Here is a 16536-nt window from a genome sequence, read left to right on the forward strand (position 1 = left end):
TTCAACTTCCAAGTTTGTTAGACATACATATCACAACAGGATAATAGATATAACCAAAGGATCACAAGAAAAGGTTAGAGAATCCAGGTATTCCTTTCAGCGCTCATGGAAATGGGAAAGAAGTAAAGACCAGACCTGGGTAAATCTTCTGGAGATAAAACAGTGTAGTTATACCATCTTCATTTTTCTTCTGCAGTTCAGCCATGCTGTAGAGAACAATCTCAGAGTAATATGGAGTAAACACGCTGCATAACAAAAAATGAAAACACAGAATGTAAGAAAATAGTATAACTGGACAGCACAACCAGGAAAAAATTGCACAAAACAAATAATCAAATTTCAACCAAAACAGAAGTGACAAGTCCACAACTAAATGAACAAGTAAAAGGACTAAAGGAGCCCCACCTAAAGGAGACCATTTCTGAAACAGGCCGTGCAAGGGGCATTTCCATGAACAGAGAGTTCGTAAAGAACTGAAGTCTCCGCCTGGCTTCTAAATTTTTAGGGACAGTTGCAGCTGATTCTTTAATTGTCAGAAGTGAATACAATCGCTTGATCAAGTCCTTCTGGATAGATTACAAAAGCATAGATCAGACTGATGACTAAAGAAAAATGCAGACTACCAAGAAAATAAAGACAAAACAAGAAAATGTGTATCCAATACTTAGAAAATACCAATTTGGGATCATTTGGCCACTTGAGTTTGTTGAAGAGGCGACCTTCAGCCCTTGCTAAATTAATTTGATCCCAGTCTTCAATGTGGCCACTAACATTTATAAACAAAGGGCTTTAGCAAAGCGAAATTATAAGGGCACAAAATCTGAGAATAAGGTAGAAAAACTACAGACAAACGGCAGACCTCATATTAACAGAAAACGCTTCATGATGAACAACATCATATAGATCTTGAATAGCATTAACCAAACCTTTTTTCAGATCACTGGACTCTGTCGTACCTCGCTACAAAACAGTCTTTTCACAGTTAATACACACACTTGAACCATCCAAAATAAAATGTTCAGTTAGTGAAAACGCAAGTGACATCTTGACATATACAGCATACTTTACATCAGAAGGAAAATTTTGCTAGACTGCTAGGGGAAGGTCAAAACGGCTCTGGTTAGGGTCTAGGAGGTTTTGGCATAAGTTTGACGGTATCATGGATTTTACTATTCTAGTGAAAAGGTAGAAAGCAATATAGTTTCTAAAGAGAATTTAACATCGTAAAGAAGGGAAGCCAAATTTGAGATTTGACTCATGAATACGGTGATCCTGTAGCTAAGTTTGAGAATTGGCTCACCAATAGGTGATCACATAGTAAATAAGCCAAAGAAATACAAGTTAACTGCCCTAAAAATAAATACCAAAACATCATACATACCAGTATTCCCAATACAGCAACAAGCTTGGCAATAACATTAGGCAACTTTTTGAAATGAAGATCACTTTGGATGGTCCTGTTTGAAATGCTGTCCCGGATACCACCATAAATCTTTTCCACCCTAAATTTTCCAAATAACAAAGCAACTTAAAAAAATCTGTCAAACTTATGAGGTGAAATGAAACTACAGCAATAAAAACAAAGTCTTTCAAACCCAAGCAAGTTGGAGCAGGCTAGAGATAAACCTAACAAGGTCCACCAACCAATATGATGTAGAAGAATAAAAAAATAGATTTAATAAGTACAATAGTAACACTAATTACCAGAGGCGTCCTTCTTTCTCTAGTATAGACGTCAGAATATGATAAATGCTGTGGAAGCACTCTACAACAGCATATTGCATGTATTCATCCTTAGATATCCTTAGCCAAAGTTCTTCTTGTGAGTCTTTGCAGTCCTCTGCAATCTCTTTGGCCAAGAAAACCTACAAATTGGAAAGGGGAGGTGTTGATTGAAGGAACAGAATGGAAACATAACTTGTGAATCAAGCAAGGTAAAACTTTTAAACAGAGTTGTTTTTTATTTTTGACCTTGCTAGCAAGCAAGAAAAGTGGCCACTGCACAATCGGAAGCACTCCAGCGTCATTTTTGGGCATCAAAAGCAATTCTAATTCACTGCAAATAGGATAACAGTCAAACTATATCGACATATGGCAGTCAAGAAAACTGTATCATAGTAGCATAGGAAGAAATACTTACAAATTGTTAATATAATCCTCTTCCCGTAAATTCCTCACAATTTCATTCCAGAAGGGGGAGAATCTAGATGCATCAAACTTGTCTAATTCCGTTTCCTGGAAAAATTGATGCCTCCAGTGTCAACTCTTTGTAAATCACAAAAAAGAATGGCATACATTATTTATACATACAAATAAATAATTCAAACAAGTATTGTGCTATATCCGAAATCCCGAAAAGATTGAAAAAAATAGGATCAAAATGTACAGCTACTCAGAGGTCAAAATCAATACACAAAGAAGTTCCATAACAATGACGCTCATACCTGACCAGAAGATAGCAATTGCTTCCTGTATAAAGGATTAAAACCAGCTTTAGATTATGAAAACAAAGAAGATAAACAAGAAACTAGCAGGACATCACAGACCTTTTTGGAACAGCAACATGAAGTCTATGCATGAATTCTCTAGGAAACTTCTCAAAGAATCTATGAACTGCCTCGACATTATTAATCTGTAAACACAGATAAAAATACCAGACAGCATTGATTAACAAACAGACAAATACATGTTCTTTCATATTTCCATTGCACGGTACTTTTTCCCAAAGAACCCCAGCCAAAGGCAAATACGAACTAGTACTTGGACTTGAATGGGTATGGCATGGTGGAGTGGACTGTGTGCCATTAGCTGGAAGTGGAAACAGTGACAAGAGGTAAATCGCCATACAAAGAGGAAGTGACTGCCACGTTGTTCAAGCATTGGAGTCCAAAGCAACAATTCCCTCCTCCCAAAATAAATGCACTTCTAGGATTTGTTACTGAAATCAATGTAACTTGAAAATTACATAAGTTATGCAAGCATGTAATAATTGCATTTTTTTTAGCCATAAATACAGCAGGGGAAGCCCCCACTGTCATATAAATTCGAAAAAGTAAACTGTACAGAGAGAAAGGGGGACTACAGTCTACAGGGCTGTACAACTGTACAGATCGAGAGGGAAAGAAGAGAGCAGCCGGGGGAGTCAGCCTTGGAGTCCTAAAGATGACTTGCATTTGGGGGATAGAGAAAGTAGTAATAAAGCCTACTAGAGCTAGGGGATCCCATACCTAGAAGTGCACTTATTGTGGAACACCTTTTGAATGCTAAAAGTGCACTTATTATGGGACGGAGGGAGTAGAGAAAAATAAAGTACATTCCACTGGAGGAATACCCAACCTTAACACAGGCCAATAAATGTTTTGCAATTCCATTTAGTGTTTTGATGTTATCAAAACTAAAAAAGACTGTATTCGCGTAGTCAAATGAACTTAGCCGTAGGCATAGCATTAAAAATCAATATTTTAGAAGTATGACAAACAGCTAAACAAGAAATGAGATTGCATAATATTAACAATCTAAAGTGATAAGGTTGATAGATCAGCCAGAAGCAACTTCATGGATAGTCTGACAGTAATTCAAGGCTAAAGTTTATGGAGCTAACCTCTCCCAAGCGATCGCGTGCACCAAGGAGAAATCCATAAATAGCAGACAATACGGTGTAGAATACATGAATGTCCAAAAGGTAAATCTGCATAAACGAATGCTTAATATAAGAAATATACTTTCAAATGTGATCAAGAGAAACTAGACAGAAGTCGACTCATTATTTTATAATGGGCTTACGACAATTTCGTCTAGAAATATCTAATGTTAATTTTTCAACAGCCATAATTTGTTTGCATATTGTGCCTGTGATTCTGACACATAATAAAAGGAGTTAAGAGAGCTAGAACTAGAAGCAACCAAATGTTACTTACTGACAGCACTGGAGCCCATAAAGAAAGGATTGTAAGAGCATTATGATTATCTGCAAGCATTGTAAGAACAATTCCATTACACACATTTAATCATAAATATTTAGAAACAGATAAGACACTTCTCAAAGTTCTGAAAAGAACAATTTCCAAATACACAATAATGAAATTTTATAGGATCAGACGGTGTGGATAGGAAAAATATATATCATGGTGGAAAAAAATAATGTATCCATACTCTTTGAGACAAAGTCATGCCAAGCATACTGCAGGCCTCTGAAACTGATTATAGTTCTTGTTGGACTTACAAGAGGTTTTATCTGCATAATGAAGACCATGTTTTAGGGTCCAAAGGTCAATAACTATGAATTGTTTAAACTCAAAAACTAAGCTTTCCTGGAGAAAATAGGTGAATGAAAATTTTGCACCAAGAATTACAATCCAGAAAGTGGCGTATCTGCACAGTAAATATAGTAAATAATTAAGAACTTCCAGTTTGTCAGCTGGATCACAGAATTATGTTTCAAAGTTCTGCAGTTACTTGATATAGTCAAGGGGGCTCTCATGCATGCCTCTTCCAACATAATTATTCTCCTTCAACAAAAATAGAATGTCAGCAGACATCGCATACAAAGATTTCAAAAGATAAGAAGTCAGAATGTGCTAAACAAGGACAAGACCTGATGCATCCACTTAACAAGGCGTACAGCAGACCAGCGATAGCAAGCCTCAGCCAAACCATGGCAACAAGGGACACTCGTAAGTAGGCTGATAATTATCTTAGCGCCCACATATGCACTGATTACAAAAACATATATCTTGAATGTTGCTGACTCTGTGCCATCTTGAAGTGCCTTGCTAGAAAATGATCAGACTATTAGAATTTTATCTAGCAATTCTCCAGGACAAAAGGTTCACTTAAATATCAAGTGCTGATTTGGAGTTGGGACCAGATAATTTCACTTCATGATTAAGTTGAGCGGCCAACTAGAACTATTCTACAGTTGACCACAGGTAAATTTTTTGAAAAACCAAATTTGTCGTGAAATTTTAACAACTTATTACTTCAGCTTTATTACTAGTGAATCTTTGGTAATATGACTGATGAAAACTGTAAATAGCACTGTAAATAGCACATAGCATGTGGGAAGTATCAGAATTGACCATATTTCAACCAAGCCAGTAAAAAATCATAGTGGATAAGACAGACGGCTTCAAAATTCTTAAGTTTTGAATGACATTACAAAGTGTTACACACTGGATATCAGGATTGAAATATTTTATGATTTTCTAAATTCATATCGAACCATGTAAAAAGCCAAATGTGGTATTTGATGCCCCTTCGTGTTTCAAGGCCTCAACATGTGGCATTACCAGATGATAAATGACCTTCATGACAGTCTTTCATTTAAGTGAACTCTTTTTAGTTTATAGGGATATCACAAATGGTTTTAAAAACATACATATATAGGTAGCAAATCGCAACTGAAGCTACAGTAAACCAGCAGAATCGCCATGCCACCCTAGTGATTGCAGATCCACGAGACTTTGAATAGGCACCATACATCATTAGAATATCCAATAGACCTTCGCAGTAACAAAATGTAACAAAAGAAATTAGCCATCAGGACAATTTACACAAATGATCATATTGGGGAAAAGATCTGTGCTCACTCTCAATAAATTTCATTACAACATAAGTAGGACCCAGACTAAGAAGTTGCAATATGGTCTTCCTGTCAAAACTACCATCATTGAAAGCAATGATAGTTAGTCCCTGCATCAACACAAATAGAACCACACATAGGTTACACCAAACCAAATGTATAAAAACATTAAAGAAAGCAATATAAAGCACCTAATGATACATCATATGAAAATTAAAAGACAGAATTCATTCTCATGGCCATATAAGGACAAAACAAATCAACACATCTCCAGGTAAATATCAATTTCAAGATGTTTATGGTAATTTTTCACTATGGGTTGTAAGTTACATACCAAGTCAAACCTATACAAAGATGGAAACATGCTCGCTCATAGCGGAGCAATATACAATCATGGAACATAATAAATCATAGATAAATACTTTTTGTGCCAAGAAACAAAAACAACAATGTCCAGCTAAATTCTCTCTTTCCCACACAAAAAGGTCCCAAAACACAAGCCATTATTTGTTTTAAGTAATCAATCAAACCACCCACAAGTTAGGGTTTTTATTCATAAACTCCATACAAGAAAGTATGCATCAGTCTAACACCAATTTGTTTTAAGTATACCCAGGACCAGTCTATTATTGAATACCCAGTGTAGCGGTGATGCAAGAATCTGACAGAAGACAATATAGCGTGCAAGGGAATTAAAGGGGTGCATTGCTACTAACTTCATAGAGTGCCACGTCCAAGGGAGGCAAAAACAGTTATTGTGCGAGATCATGTATTTGGAGAAAACTTTGTGTTTTTAGAGAAGGGGTGGCCAAAAAACTTTGTTCATCTAGCAACTCAACACATGTAATAAAACCAAACTAAGAATTCCTTAAACAGTGAGTACTCAATTCCAAACAAAATAAGGAATAATGGTAGCATGATTAGAATTTGCATTCACCTGAAACATCATAATAAGGAACATCCAAAGGCGATGAAAGCTGTGGTAAAGATGAAGAAAAGTCCTATGTTCCACAAAAGATGTCTTTCCGTAGTGATGATTCCTACCTAGCAAGCCCTGGAAAACCAAATGCACATCTTGTAAGAGAAACAGGCAAACAATTCGCAAGAAGTAGAAGCATTTTTGTAAGCCTATACTGAAGCTTGGTTAAAGTGAAAATGGGCCTTATCTCATTGTTGGCAACTTGGTATGATGGTCAAGAAGCACAAAACGTATTACTTACAAATATACAAATACTGATTTGGTTACAGATACTGAAAGATCAAAATAATTGTGATTATGATTAATATAAAAAACAACCTTATCCTTCCTACTGGGCTTAGAGAAAAACGGGTCGCTCAGCTTCCAAGGCCATCCTAGGTGAAAGCACTTATGAGACCTAGAAGAAACCGTCAAAAGATTATGAGAAATAAAAACAAATAGACAAACAAAAGTAACATGATTGATTTGCTTACCAGAAAAACTCATTGAAATCATCATAATTTCTCCATTCAGAATGCGGTGCACGCCCGTTTTTATTATTGGCTGCTTCCTGCAGCAGAATCAACACATTCAACATTAAGAAAAAATAACGAGTTATATTACCTCACCAGCAGGCACACTTACCGCTGCCATGATTTCATACAAAGGATAAATGACTTTGTCAAGAAACGACACGCCACCACCAGAACTACAGCTTTCAGCTGGCTCTACAGTTTGTTTTCGCAAAATCTCACCTAATTCTCTTGCTAGCTGCAAAATTGAAGCAGAAAACAAATGTTAACAATATGAGTAGCAGCCAACACGTGTTGAAATCCAACCCAGACATTGGTACCCGACAAGGCAAACTTCAAAAACTGGGATTTGGGTTTATCATTTTGATTGCATACTGTGGACATGGAGTAACCATGATGGAATAGCTTTTTATCATATTTTATTTGGGCCTGAAGCATAGCACCCTCTAACTAGTTCCTCCCTCTCACATAGAACGTCCCCTACAATCCTCACATATCATGTGCATCACCAGATCACATAGTATCGAGGCTGCTCCCATCCCAGGAAGGTAGTAGGATAGAGTCATTTCACGTGTGACAAACGCAGACACCAGGACACAAATTGACATGGCAAAAAAAATTCCCGGACACGCAGAAGAGCTGTGTATCATTATTTTAAGAAGAGAAGGGATAAGGACCCTGCAAAAGCACACACACCCACACAGCAAACATAGTATCAAACTTATGTGTCCGATACACTGAGGCATGAACATAACTCTAGCCACAGAGACATGAGAAAGAGACATATGCCAAATTGGTTTGTGTCACTGGAAAAAAAAACAGCTCATGGAGTAACCAGTCAACTGTGATTACAAAATATTTTCACACAAAAACAGAAAAAAAAAAGGAAAACCATGCAGCATGAAAGAACATAATAGGTAACTTTATTAGAATCATACAGACTTACATGATGAAATATGTAGCATAAGCCCTCTGGAATAAATCGCACATTGGCAGCTTCTCCCCACATCAAGTAGTACAAACAGACATATAGCAACTTCTTTTCCTTTGTCAATGAATCAGTGCTAAAAGAAAACCATGCAATATCTTAAAACCAAATGAGGTGTTGATATGGAGTTCAGTAGATAAGAGCAAAGTATATTTTGAAAAAACATACTTATCCCAGACAGGACGAAGGGGCAGATAGTTGCACCATTTGATATAGTTATCAAGGGCTTTAGAAAACACAGCATGCACGGCACCCTCATCAATTTTCTGTATAGAAACAAAAATACTAGTAAAGATAAGAGGTGTGAACAACTTCAAGCAATACAGAGATGAATAACTTGGGGAAGAACCTGGTAAATGATCACATTAAACTGTTATCACAGCACTGTATTTTCTAAAAAGAACAAAGATAAATCTCTGAATTTGAATGGTAAATACTGTACCAACATTGATGATCAAGCCAAAGAAATTAGTGGGTACTAGTAGTCTAGTACTATTGTTTTTTGGAGCGTACTGAATACTATGTTGTAGTGGGGCAAAGACTTGACAATCATGTTATACTTTTCACTATTAGCATCCTTTCTGTTAGAAACATAGGCTCAGAACACAGGTAATTTGTGCTGCCAAAGGGCAGCTTGGCAAGAATGCCGCTTGAATTGTATTGAAATACAGATGATAGCTTAGCTTACAAGAAGATGTTTACCACTGCATATATAGGCAAGTGGTGTACCAACTACCTGGCACATGCCATGATTCTACTTTGAAAAGCAGATGCCATGATTCTACTTGGTTGCCAAGGCACCATGATCAACTTGGTTGCCAAGGAACCTGAAAACTACCTTACTGTGAATAGTAAATGTAAAAGTAGTAGATAACTGGATACATGGGTTCAGCACTAGGCTAACACTCTCACTTTCTATATCTAGAGGATCAGCAAATTTGATCAAGGAACTTCAGTGTATCACTAATATTAAAACTAAAACAGCTGCAAATCACAATCAGCATAAGCATGTAACAAACAAAACTTATTTCTTGGAAATCACAGAAAAATAATAACTCAACTGCGAATATCAGAATATAAACATAGCCGCCCCTGTCATTACAGTTTAGTATGTCATTTTTAGAGTTCAAGTGATTAGCAAACTGAACAGAACTATCATTAGGGCTGAAAACAGTCAGTAACGATGTCTTTTATTAGGAAAACGATTCCTGATTGGTCTGTTATGGTCAAATCAAAAATAGTCATAAATGATATCATATTTATGGAAACGATTCCCAGTAAATGGGATCATCCATTTCTGTTTTCAGCCCTAACTTTTGTTTATTTGGAAGCCTCTCGTCTGAGTACAGTTGTAGCATCTGTTCATGCACACAATACGTGCACGACTAGACCTACAACTACACAAAGAGTAGAAGATTGCAAGAGATCACCGAAACCATCATAGCTTCGTAGGCGACAGAAAAGTCGCAGTCCCTTTGTGGCACTGCGCGAGAGAGGCTGTAGATTTTATTTGGGAGCGAGTCCGGGTGAGAGACACAAAGTTCAATTCTAGGAATCGAACCCACACTGGCTGTGTGGCCACGGCCGCCACTAGCCACTCAAGTGCTCGGACTCTTTTCAGCCCTAACTATCATCAATGTGTTCATCACATAGACAAATGGCCAGCACAGAAGTAGAAATCTAAATAGATAACAGATAAGCTTTTCAATTAAAAAAACTGAGAAAAGAGTAACTAACTGAACTTTTAGGGATATTACAAACGTAAAGGAAGGGACCATAACTCAAGAAAAAAGAATAGCAGAAAAATACTAAATTATTGCTAAGACGGCAAGCTATTATTGTTATTATTCAAAAAAATAGCACTAATCATGTCCAAAATTATGATACACAATGAAATAATGTTAAACAAACAAATACCGGTTCGTTCTCTGATAGTTTTCCCACACGAGATTGTTCATTTGCCAATAGGTGAATGATATGCTCTCTTTGGTTTTTCACATTATCCTCCTGCAACCATGAAGAAGGGATATAGCTTATTTCCACAAAGCCGAGTAGCCGACAAGGCTTCAAAATATGCCAGATGAAGTAAGACAAATAATGATGTATGAGTGAATGCCATGTAATGGAATTGCTTTCCTACCATCTGACTCCATCCAATGATCAATGACCAAAGATGCTCCTAAGAATGGACTCAAATTCATAATAAATTACATGTCATCTAGAACCAAGGATACCGTATTTACAGGATGGATTTCATTTTTCACCAAAATTTATTATGCATATGAAATTTCTATTCATATTATTTTACCACTATTAGGGCTCCTTCCTCTCACTGTTCAACTTAATGAATCTGGATCATTAACATGTCTATGATCACCCAAAAGGACTCAGCTAGCTAACTGGCTGGTGCCTGCCTACAGTTAAAGATCAACCATACATTAATTATATGTTTGAAAGTTCAGCGACCATACTTCACATCGTTTTTTACACCTTTCATGTTAAACCTTATAAGCATCACACAGATTATACAGTCAAGGTTAGGAAGCAAAATAGAGTCAATAAGGAATCGGACAGGCTGCACTTTCTTAATAAGTTTGTATGTAGACCGTGAGCCCGTGACCGATAATACCTGTTTTGCAATTTGCAACAAGACTTGAAAATGTACTAGCAAATGCAGATTTACTTATGAAGAAATCCGATCATATAATTGGCCATCAAGATCAGCAAATCTATTCAGACTTTTTAGCATGGCAACTAACATTTCTCATCTTATTAACATAGCAGTATTACAAAATGTGACTGTTCCACTGTAATACGATTACAGTAGTTATCAACCTGGAACAAGCATATGAAGATTGATATGAAATATGCACCTCATAAACACTAACCTGAAAACCAAATACACATTGTAAAAGATCCAGGATATCCGAATTCCTAGCATCAGGGACTGAAAAGGTACTAGGAAGCCTGGGCAGATCCCCATGGTACTGAAGAGTTGATATTGCTGCCCTCACCTGAATTGAAACAATTCATACGTATATAACCACCTCCAGATCCAACAAATTTGCAATAAAAAAATACCTTACTCTGAACTATTACCTCCGGAAAATTCACAATTGCATTAGTGGTAGAAGTCAAGGAATCCAGAGGAATGATATTATATGGAACAACATCCTCCGTCCTTGCTGCGTCCTTTTGCATGACCTTTTTCATCTGACCAAAACAGAATAAATAAATAAATAAATAAATTGATCACAAAAGATGAGACCTTATACTGGTCATGATTATATTCAAACGGTTGAATTTGAAGGAACATAAGTTCATAACCAGAAGATATCAAACAGTCACTTAGATTCTGTATGCAACTTACTCAACGGTGCGATTTGTCACAAGAAGATCGTTGACATAACATTAAAAGATAGATAATTAAAGAGCTTGCCAACAATCTACATCCTCGGCACTCAGCACACTATTCTAGAGAGGGAAACATAGCGACAAGGTGAGAGAAAAAAACTGCAGTGCCCTTCTCTACTTTTCAGCATCTCACAGATACAAGTCCCAATTTGATTCAGGCACATTATGATTTAAGGTAGCTTCAATGACAATCTGCTATTGCTCTTTTACATGCCAATACAGATGTTTGACACTTGATACTTGACTCATAGCAAATCAAGTGTGGATGCATGCAAACCAAAATTATAATATGGTTTCTGTATGGAGCATATCCTTAATACTTGTGTTTCAGGCACATATTTATATCTTAGATAAAAAATTTAGCTTGTCAAACCCATCATGCTGTTATTTCTTTATGAAAGAGAGCTCAATGCATATGGAGGATCAGAACCTTAGGGCATGTGTTTGGAAAATTTCAGTGTGACCAGAAGATCATCTTCTGAGCAAATATTTGGTGATATCTGCATACATACACATAGAAGCTCTTGACGGAATTCTTGGAGTTTTAGCAAATCTTGGAAGATTGGTATTGCCTTCTTGTGGCTAATACAGAAAACTATCAGACAGTGAGCGTATCAGATGCTACCAACCGCAGGTTACAGTGCTACGTGTTACCAATCACGGTAGCATCTAAACACGAGCACAAAAAATATGATTTAAATATGAACAAATAGAGGATACAATCATCTATGTGCATGCAAAATTTGAAACAGAACAAAAAATAGAAATCAGCACATCAATAGTTGCAGGTTGCAGATCAGAAATAAACAATTGCACCCACAACTATCCATGTGCTTATTCTCTTTTTAACAAACTGCTCAACATAATATATATAGATATCACCAAGAAGATGTATTTTTCAAATTTTCTGAAATCAAGTATAAACAACTAAATATCAAGGATAAGAATTCAAACCTCTTCAGATATCAAATTTTTTGCATCCTCCGGTGATATTTCCTTTGTGATATCCTCAATTACCGACCATAAGACCTTCAAAGTCGCAAGTACTTTTTTGCGCTTTCTGGTTTTCCGTTCCAGCCTGTTCAAAAAAAAAATTGCAGACAAGAAACATCATCCAGTGACACAAATTTATTTATGTTAGAGCATCTCCAAGAGTATCCTATTTTTTTCCTCCTAAAAACATGTAGTTTTGCAACTCCTAAAAAGATATTGGGAGAAAAAAAAAAGGTCATCTCCAAGAGTTTTCAATAATCCACTCCTAAAATATAGAAGACAATTTTACATCAGGAATCCTATACTATTTCTAAATTATCGTAACCACTTTTATATATTCTTTCTCTCTCGTACATTTGCATCAAGAACCCTTTCCTATTCCTTTTTTCCCACACGCTTCCACCTTTAGATTGACTGACCGATACACACGGGAAAGCAGTATCCGCGTGACCATGACTACGCGCAAAATTACATGCGACGGGGGAGAATTTCCCAAGTGCGTAAATTTTAGGAGCATAGATTAGGAGTTGTTGGAGAGGAGTTCTTTCTCATCTTGCTAAAAACCAAGGGTTAGGAAGGGAAATAGGGTACCCTTGGAGATGCTCTTACGCTTAACAACATGGCACAAAAGGTAATGAAGTACTAGGATTTTGTAAGTTTTTTACAGAGAGTGAATGCAGAGTATGTCCATTAAACTGCAGAGAAAAACTTACTCTCCAAGGTTACCGCTGAACACAGCTGATTCCCTCAGCTTCATTTCATCTTCAATCAACTCATCCACTTTATGCTTTTCTCTATAAAGCTTGTAAAATTCTTGCAATTTAGCAATATCCTGACTTCGGTCAATAGGACCACCTTCCCTCTTCGCTAGTTTTTGCTAAATTCAAAAACCAACAAGAACTGTTCAAAAAATGTACCTAAAGTTCTGAAGATCTATTTTATAAGAATATGTCAGTTATGGTTCAAATTGATATGGTGCGGTACTGTGGTGTGACTGGTATGACCCCCAAGGCATTATTATACAATACACAGCATAAAGGGCTTCAAGGCTTAAACGAAACAGCAGCAACCACAATGGAATGTGAACAATCTACTAAAGGGACATATTATCAAATTGCTAAATATTCACTGTATTCATAAGTATCTGTCATTTTAAAGCATGCAGCAAAATATTTATCATTGTTACCAGTAACATAGGTAAGGCCCTGTTTGGTTGCACCCGTTAAAGTTTACCGTCCATCATATCGAATATTTGGACACATGCATGGAGTACTAAAGATAAACTATTTACGAAACTAAAAACACAGCTAGAGAGTAATTTGCTAGACGAATCTTTTGAGCCTAATTAGTCCATGATTGGACACTAATTGTCAAATAAAACGAAAATGCTACAGTACCTGTTAAACTTTAACAACCCCAACCAAACATCCCCTAAAAGCATCTAGAATGGCCTTATAAAAATAATAGTCAAAGATTCACACACAAAAAGGGTATGGATTCATGGTGATATATTTATGGTCTTTACCAACAAAATATGAAAACTGGAAGTTTTTTTCTCCAATACTGTAGAAGTTTGAAACTGGACATCTTAAACTACGAAATCACATAATAAGATGTGTCACTGAAATGGGCATACCCTGATCACTGACATTAAACCGGTTTTGAACTGCAATACTCCTCTCCCTTCGCTGTTGGGATCCAAACTCTGGGCTAGCGTGTAAGCATGCTCACAAACTGCACGAAGTACAAACATAAACGTTACCAGATCAAACCAAGTCACACATTGCCTGTTTCAATCGTAAAATATTCCATTTTCCCAACCGAACTGTATTTCAGTGTTGGCTTTTGTCATCAGCTAGTTGCCATACATTGACAAAACCAAGGACCCCAAAAGCTAGTTGAAGAACAAAGTGTCAATCAGGAAACGGTAGGAACCTGGCTAAGCGGCATAGAACAACATTTTTCCTACTTTTATTAGACAGGTCGAAATAAAACAACAGAATTGGTGTAACGTGTAATATAACTTAGTTGCCGAAATTTAATCGAGTTTATTTAATCATTATCCTTTGATTTGGTGGAAGTTTGATTTTCTGTAGTAGAGTACTATAGTACTGTTCAACGGATGAACTAAACATTATATGGAAACTGGAATGATGTCCAAAAGTATAATCAAATGATACAGGCATCAAAATTCAGAGAACTACTGATGCATTGAACTAAATTATCCACTAGATACATAACATCAGCAAGGTGCCAAGGTCCAACTAAGCTAAATGCATACAACTAAAACTAGCCTAGCCATGATTCTAAAACAGTGGCAGCTAATTACAGAGAGAATGTGCTAGCAGGCAACATGAGCAATATAGGCAAACAAAAGCCCAGTGTCATCACAGGCACCAGATGCATGAATAAGCTGGAGGGGAAATTACTCTAGAAGAAGCAAACCATACACCATGCAAGGCATTCATAGATTATATGAAAATCATAAAATTCTAGTCACTAATAGACAATGTTTATTGGCTTAATCAAACTATCTGCCAAACTTCAATAACGTGACACCAGTGACCAGGTTTGAAGTGAAGCATAATTGTCTAGAGTTACGCCAAAAGAACTAGAGAACCAGCATAACGAAGCAGTCTAACCGCTACTAGCACAAGGGAGGGACAGCTAGTCAGCAACAAGCATGAGCGATAACCAGAACCGTAGCCACGCAATTCAAAACCCAGACTCCAGAGCCACTGCTACGGGCAGTCGGGCACGCACTGCTCCCAAGCTCAGCGGGACAGAAATGGTAGCGAGACTTACGGATCCTGGCGACGGTGGGGTCTTCATCCTGGATCTCGTCGGCGGCGCGGAGCACCTCCTCGATGTGCACGTTGTTGCCAAGCGACGACGGCACGTTCCCGGCGATGCCGGTGACCGGCTGCCCGTAGGCGCCGACGAGCCGCTCCCCGCGCAGCGCGGCGCGCACCAGCCGCTCCCAGTTGGCCTCCGCCCTAGCCATCGGCGGAAGCCCCTCGGATCTAGCTAGACGACACCCAGCAGTCTAGCCTCTTGCGCGCTCAGAGGCGGCTCGTCATGGGCCCCGAGCCCGTCCAAGCGTCTGCGATCGAGTGGCGACGGGGATCGGCGCTAGGGTTTCGAACGCTGCGTAGGACGGAGGTGGTGGCGTTCGAGCTGTGGGCGGAGAGAGGAAAGGAGGAGCAGTGGGCTAGTGGGGGGAGAAGGCAGCGGAAGCGGAAGGCCGGAGAGGACGCGAGGAAAATCTCTGAACTGTGCTAGCCGGTGAGATCTACGCGTCGAAAATCGGCGCCACTTGCCGCAGCCGGACCAGGCCACACGAGCCCACCACTATAGAGGGTTTAAGCGAACGACGAAAGCTTAGTGACTCGTTTAGTTCCGAAATTTTTTTTTGTTCCTGTAGCACTTTCCGTTTATTTGTGACAAATATTGTCTAATCATGAAGTAACTAGCCTTAAAAGATTCATCTCGCGATTTACAGTTAAAATGTGTAATTAGTTTTTATTTTCATCTATATTTAGTGTCTCATGCATATACCGCAAGATTTGATGTGACGGGAAATCTTGAAAAGTTTTTGGTTTTTTGGGTGAACTAAACATGGCCTAGTTTTGGTTTTGGCAATGGCAAGTCAAGCGCGTGATGGCAGATATGTCTCTTGAGATCTAGACATGTATGGCAATCGGTGGTTTTTCGTGAGTAGTGTACCGAGCACGCCACAGTGATGCCGACGCGACCCAAAGGAACGCGTTTTTTCATTTCGCGTTTGAGTTTGAAAAAAATGAATGAAGGAGAGTAACGCGGTTTTGAGCGAGCAAACACTGTGGAAACGCTGAGAAAAATAAATAAACGACGGCTGTCGAAGAGATGAGTCCAAGTAGGCCGGGAGCCCGCCAATCTTCGGGAGCCGGAGAGCTGTCGTCGAGCGAGTATTTTGGGCCGATAGTTCTGAAACTGGAAGATTCAGCCCAATAACGTTTCTCAGCGTATAGCCAAGAAGACCGGAACGGAGTTGGGTCGTCGCGTGGTGTTGACTCAATACCCAAGAACG

At 38.1% G+C, this 16536-nt stretch overlaps 1 protein-coding gene across 1 annotated transcript in view; it reads right to left on the bottom strand.

The window, feature by feature from the left end:
- The window catches only part of LOC8077979 (callose synthase 9), a 32604-nt gene extending 16822 nt beyond the window's left edge, over window positions 1-15782 (bottom strand). Inside the window, exons 1-31 of the mRNA XM_002468581.2 lie at window positions 15273-15782; window positions 14104-14201; window positions 13181-13344; window positions 12429-12552; window positions 11160-11273; window positions 10949-11074; window positions 9978-10067; window positions 8229-8326; window positions 8019-8136; window positions 7185-7310; window positions 7034-7110; window positions 6879-6957; window positions 6519-6635; window positions 5589-5691; window positions 5378-5501; window positions 4595-4772; window positions 4456-4508; window positions 4311-4371; window positions 4153-4234; window positions 3918-3967; window positions 3602-3688; window positions 2547-2632; window positions 2445-2469; window positions 2141-2235; window positions 1972-2056; window positions 1705-1865; window positions 1382-1502; window positions 860-960; window positions 676-766; window positions 406-566; window positions 136-245 (exon numbers count right to left, since the gene is read on the bottom strand). Coding sequence (XP_002468626.2) covers window positions 136-245; window positions 406-566; window positions 676-766; window positions 860-960; window positions 1382-1502; window positions 1705-1865; window positions 1972-2056; window positions 2141-2235; window positions 2445-2469; window positions 2547-2632; window positions 3602-3688; window positions 3918-3967; window positions 4153-4234; window positions 4311-4371; window positions 4456-4508; window positions 4595-4772; window positions 5378-5501; window positions 5589-5691; window positions 6519-6635; window positions 6879-6957; window positions 7034-7110; window positions 7185-7310; window positions 8019-8136; window positions 8229-8326; window positions 9978-10067; window positions 10949-11074; window positions 11160-11273; window positions 12429-12552; window positions 13181-13344; window positions 14104-14201; window positions 15273-15471 — 3304 coding nt within the window. The 5' untranslated portion in view covers window positions 15472-15782. The remainder of the gene's footprint in view (window positions 1-135; window positions 246-405; window positions 567-675; window positions 767-859; window positions 961-1381; window positions 1503-1704; window positions 1866-1971; window positions 2057-2140; window positions 2236-2444; window positions 2470-2546; window positions 2633-3601; window positions 3689-3917; window positions 3968-4152; window positions 4235-4310; window positions 4372-4455; window positions 4509-4594; window positions 4773-5377; window positions 5502-5588; window positions 5692-6518; window positions 6636-6878; window positions 6958-7033; window positions 7111-7184; window positions 7311-8018; window positions 8137-8228; window positions 8327-9977; window positions 10068-10948; window positions 11075-11159; window positions 11274-12428; window positions 12553-13180; window positions 13345-14103; window positions 14202-15272) is intronic.

The sequence above is a fragment of the Sorghum bicolor genome, chromosome 1 (assembly GCF_000003195.3).
Source record: "Sorghum bicolor cultivar BTx623 chromosome 1, Sorghum_bicolor_NCBIv3, whole genome shotgun sequence".
NCBI lineage: Eukaryota > Viridiplantae > Streptophyta > Magnoliopsida > Poales > Poaceae > Sorghum > Sorghum bicolor.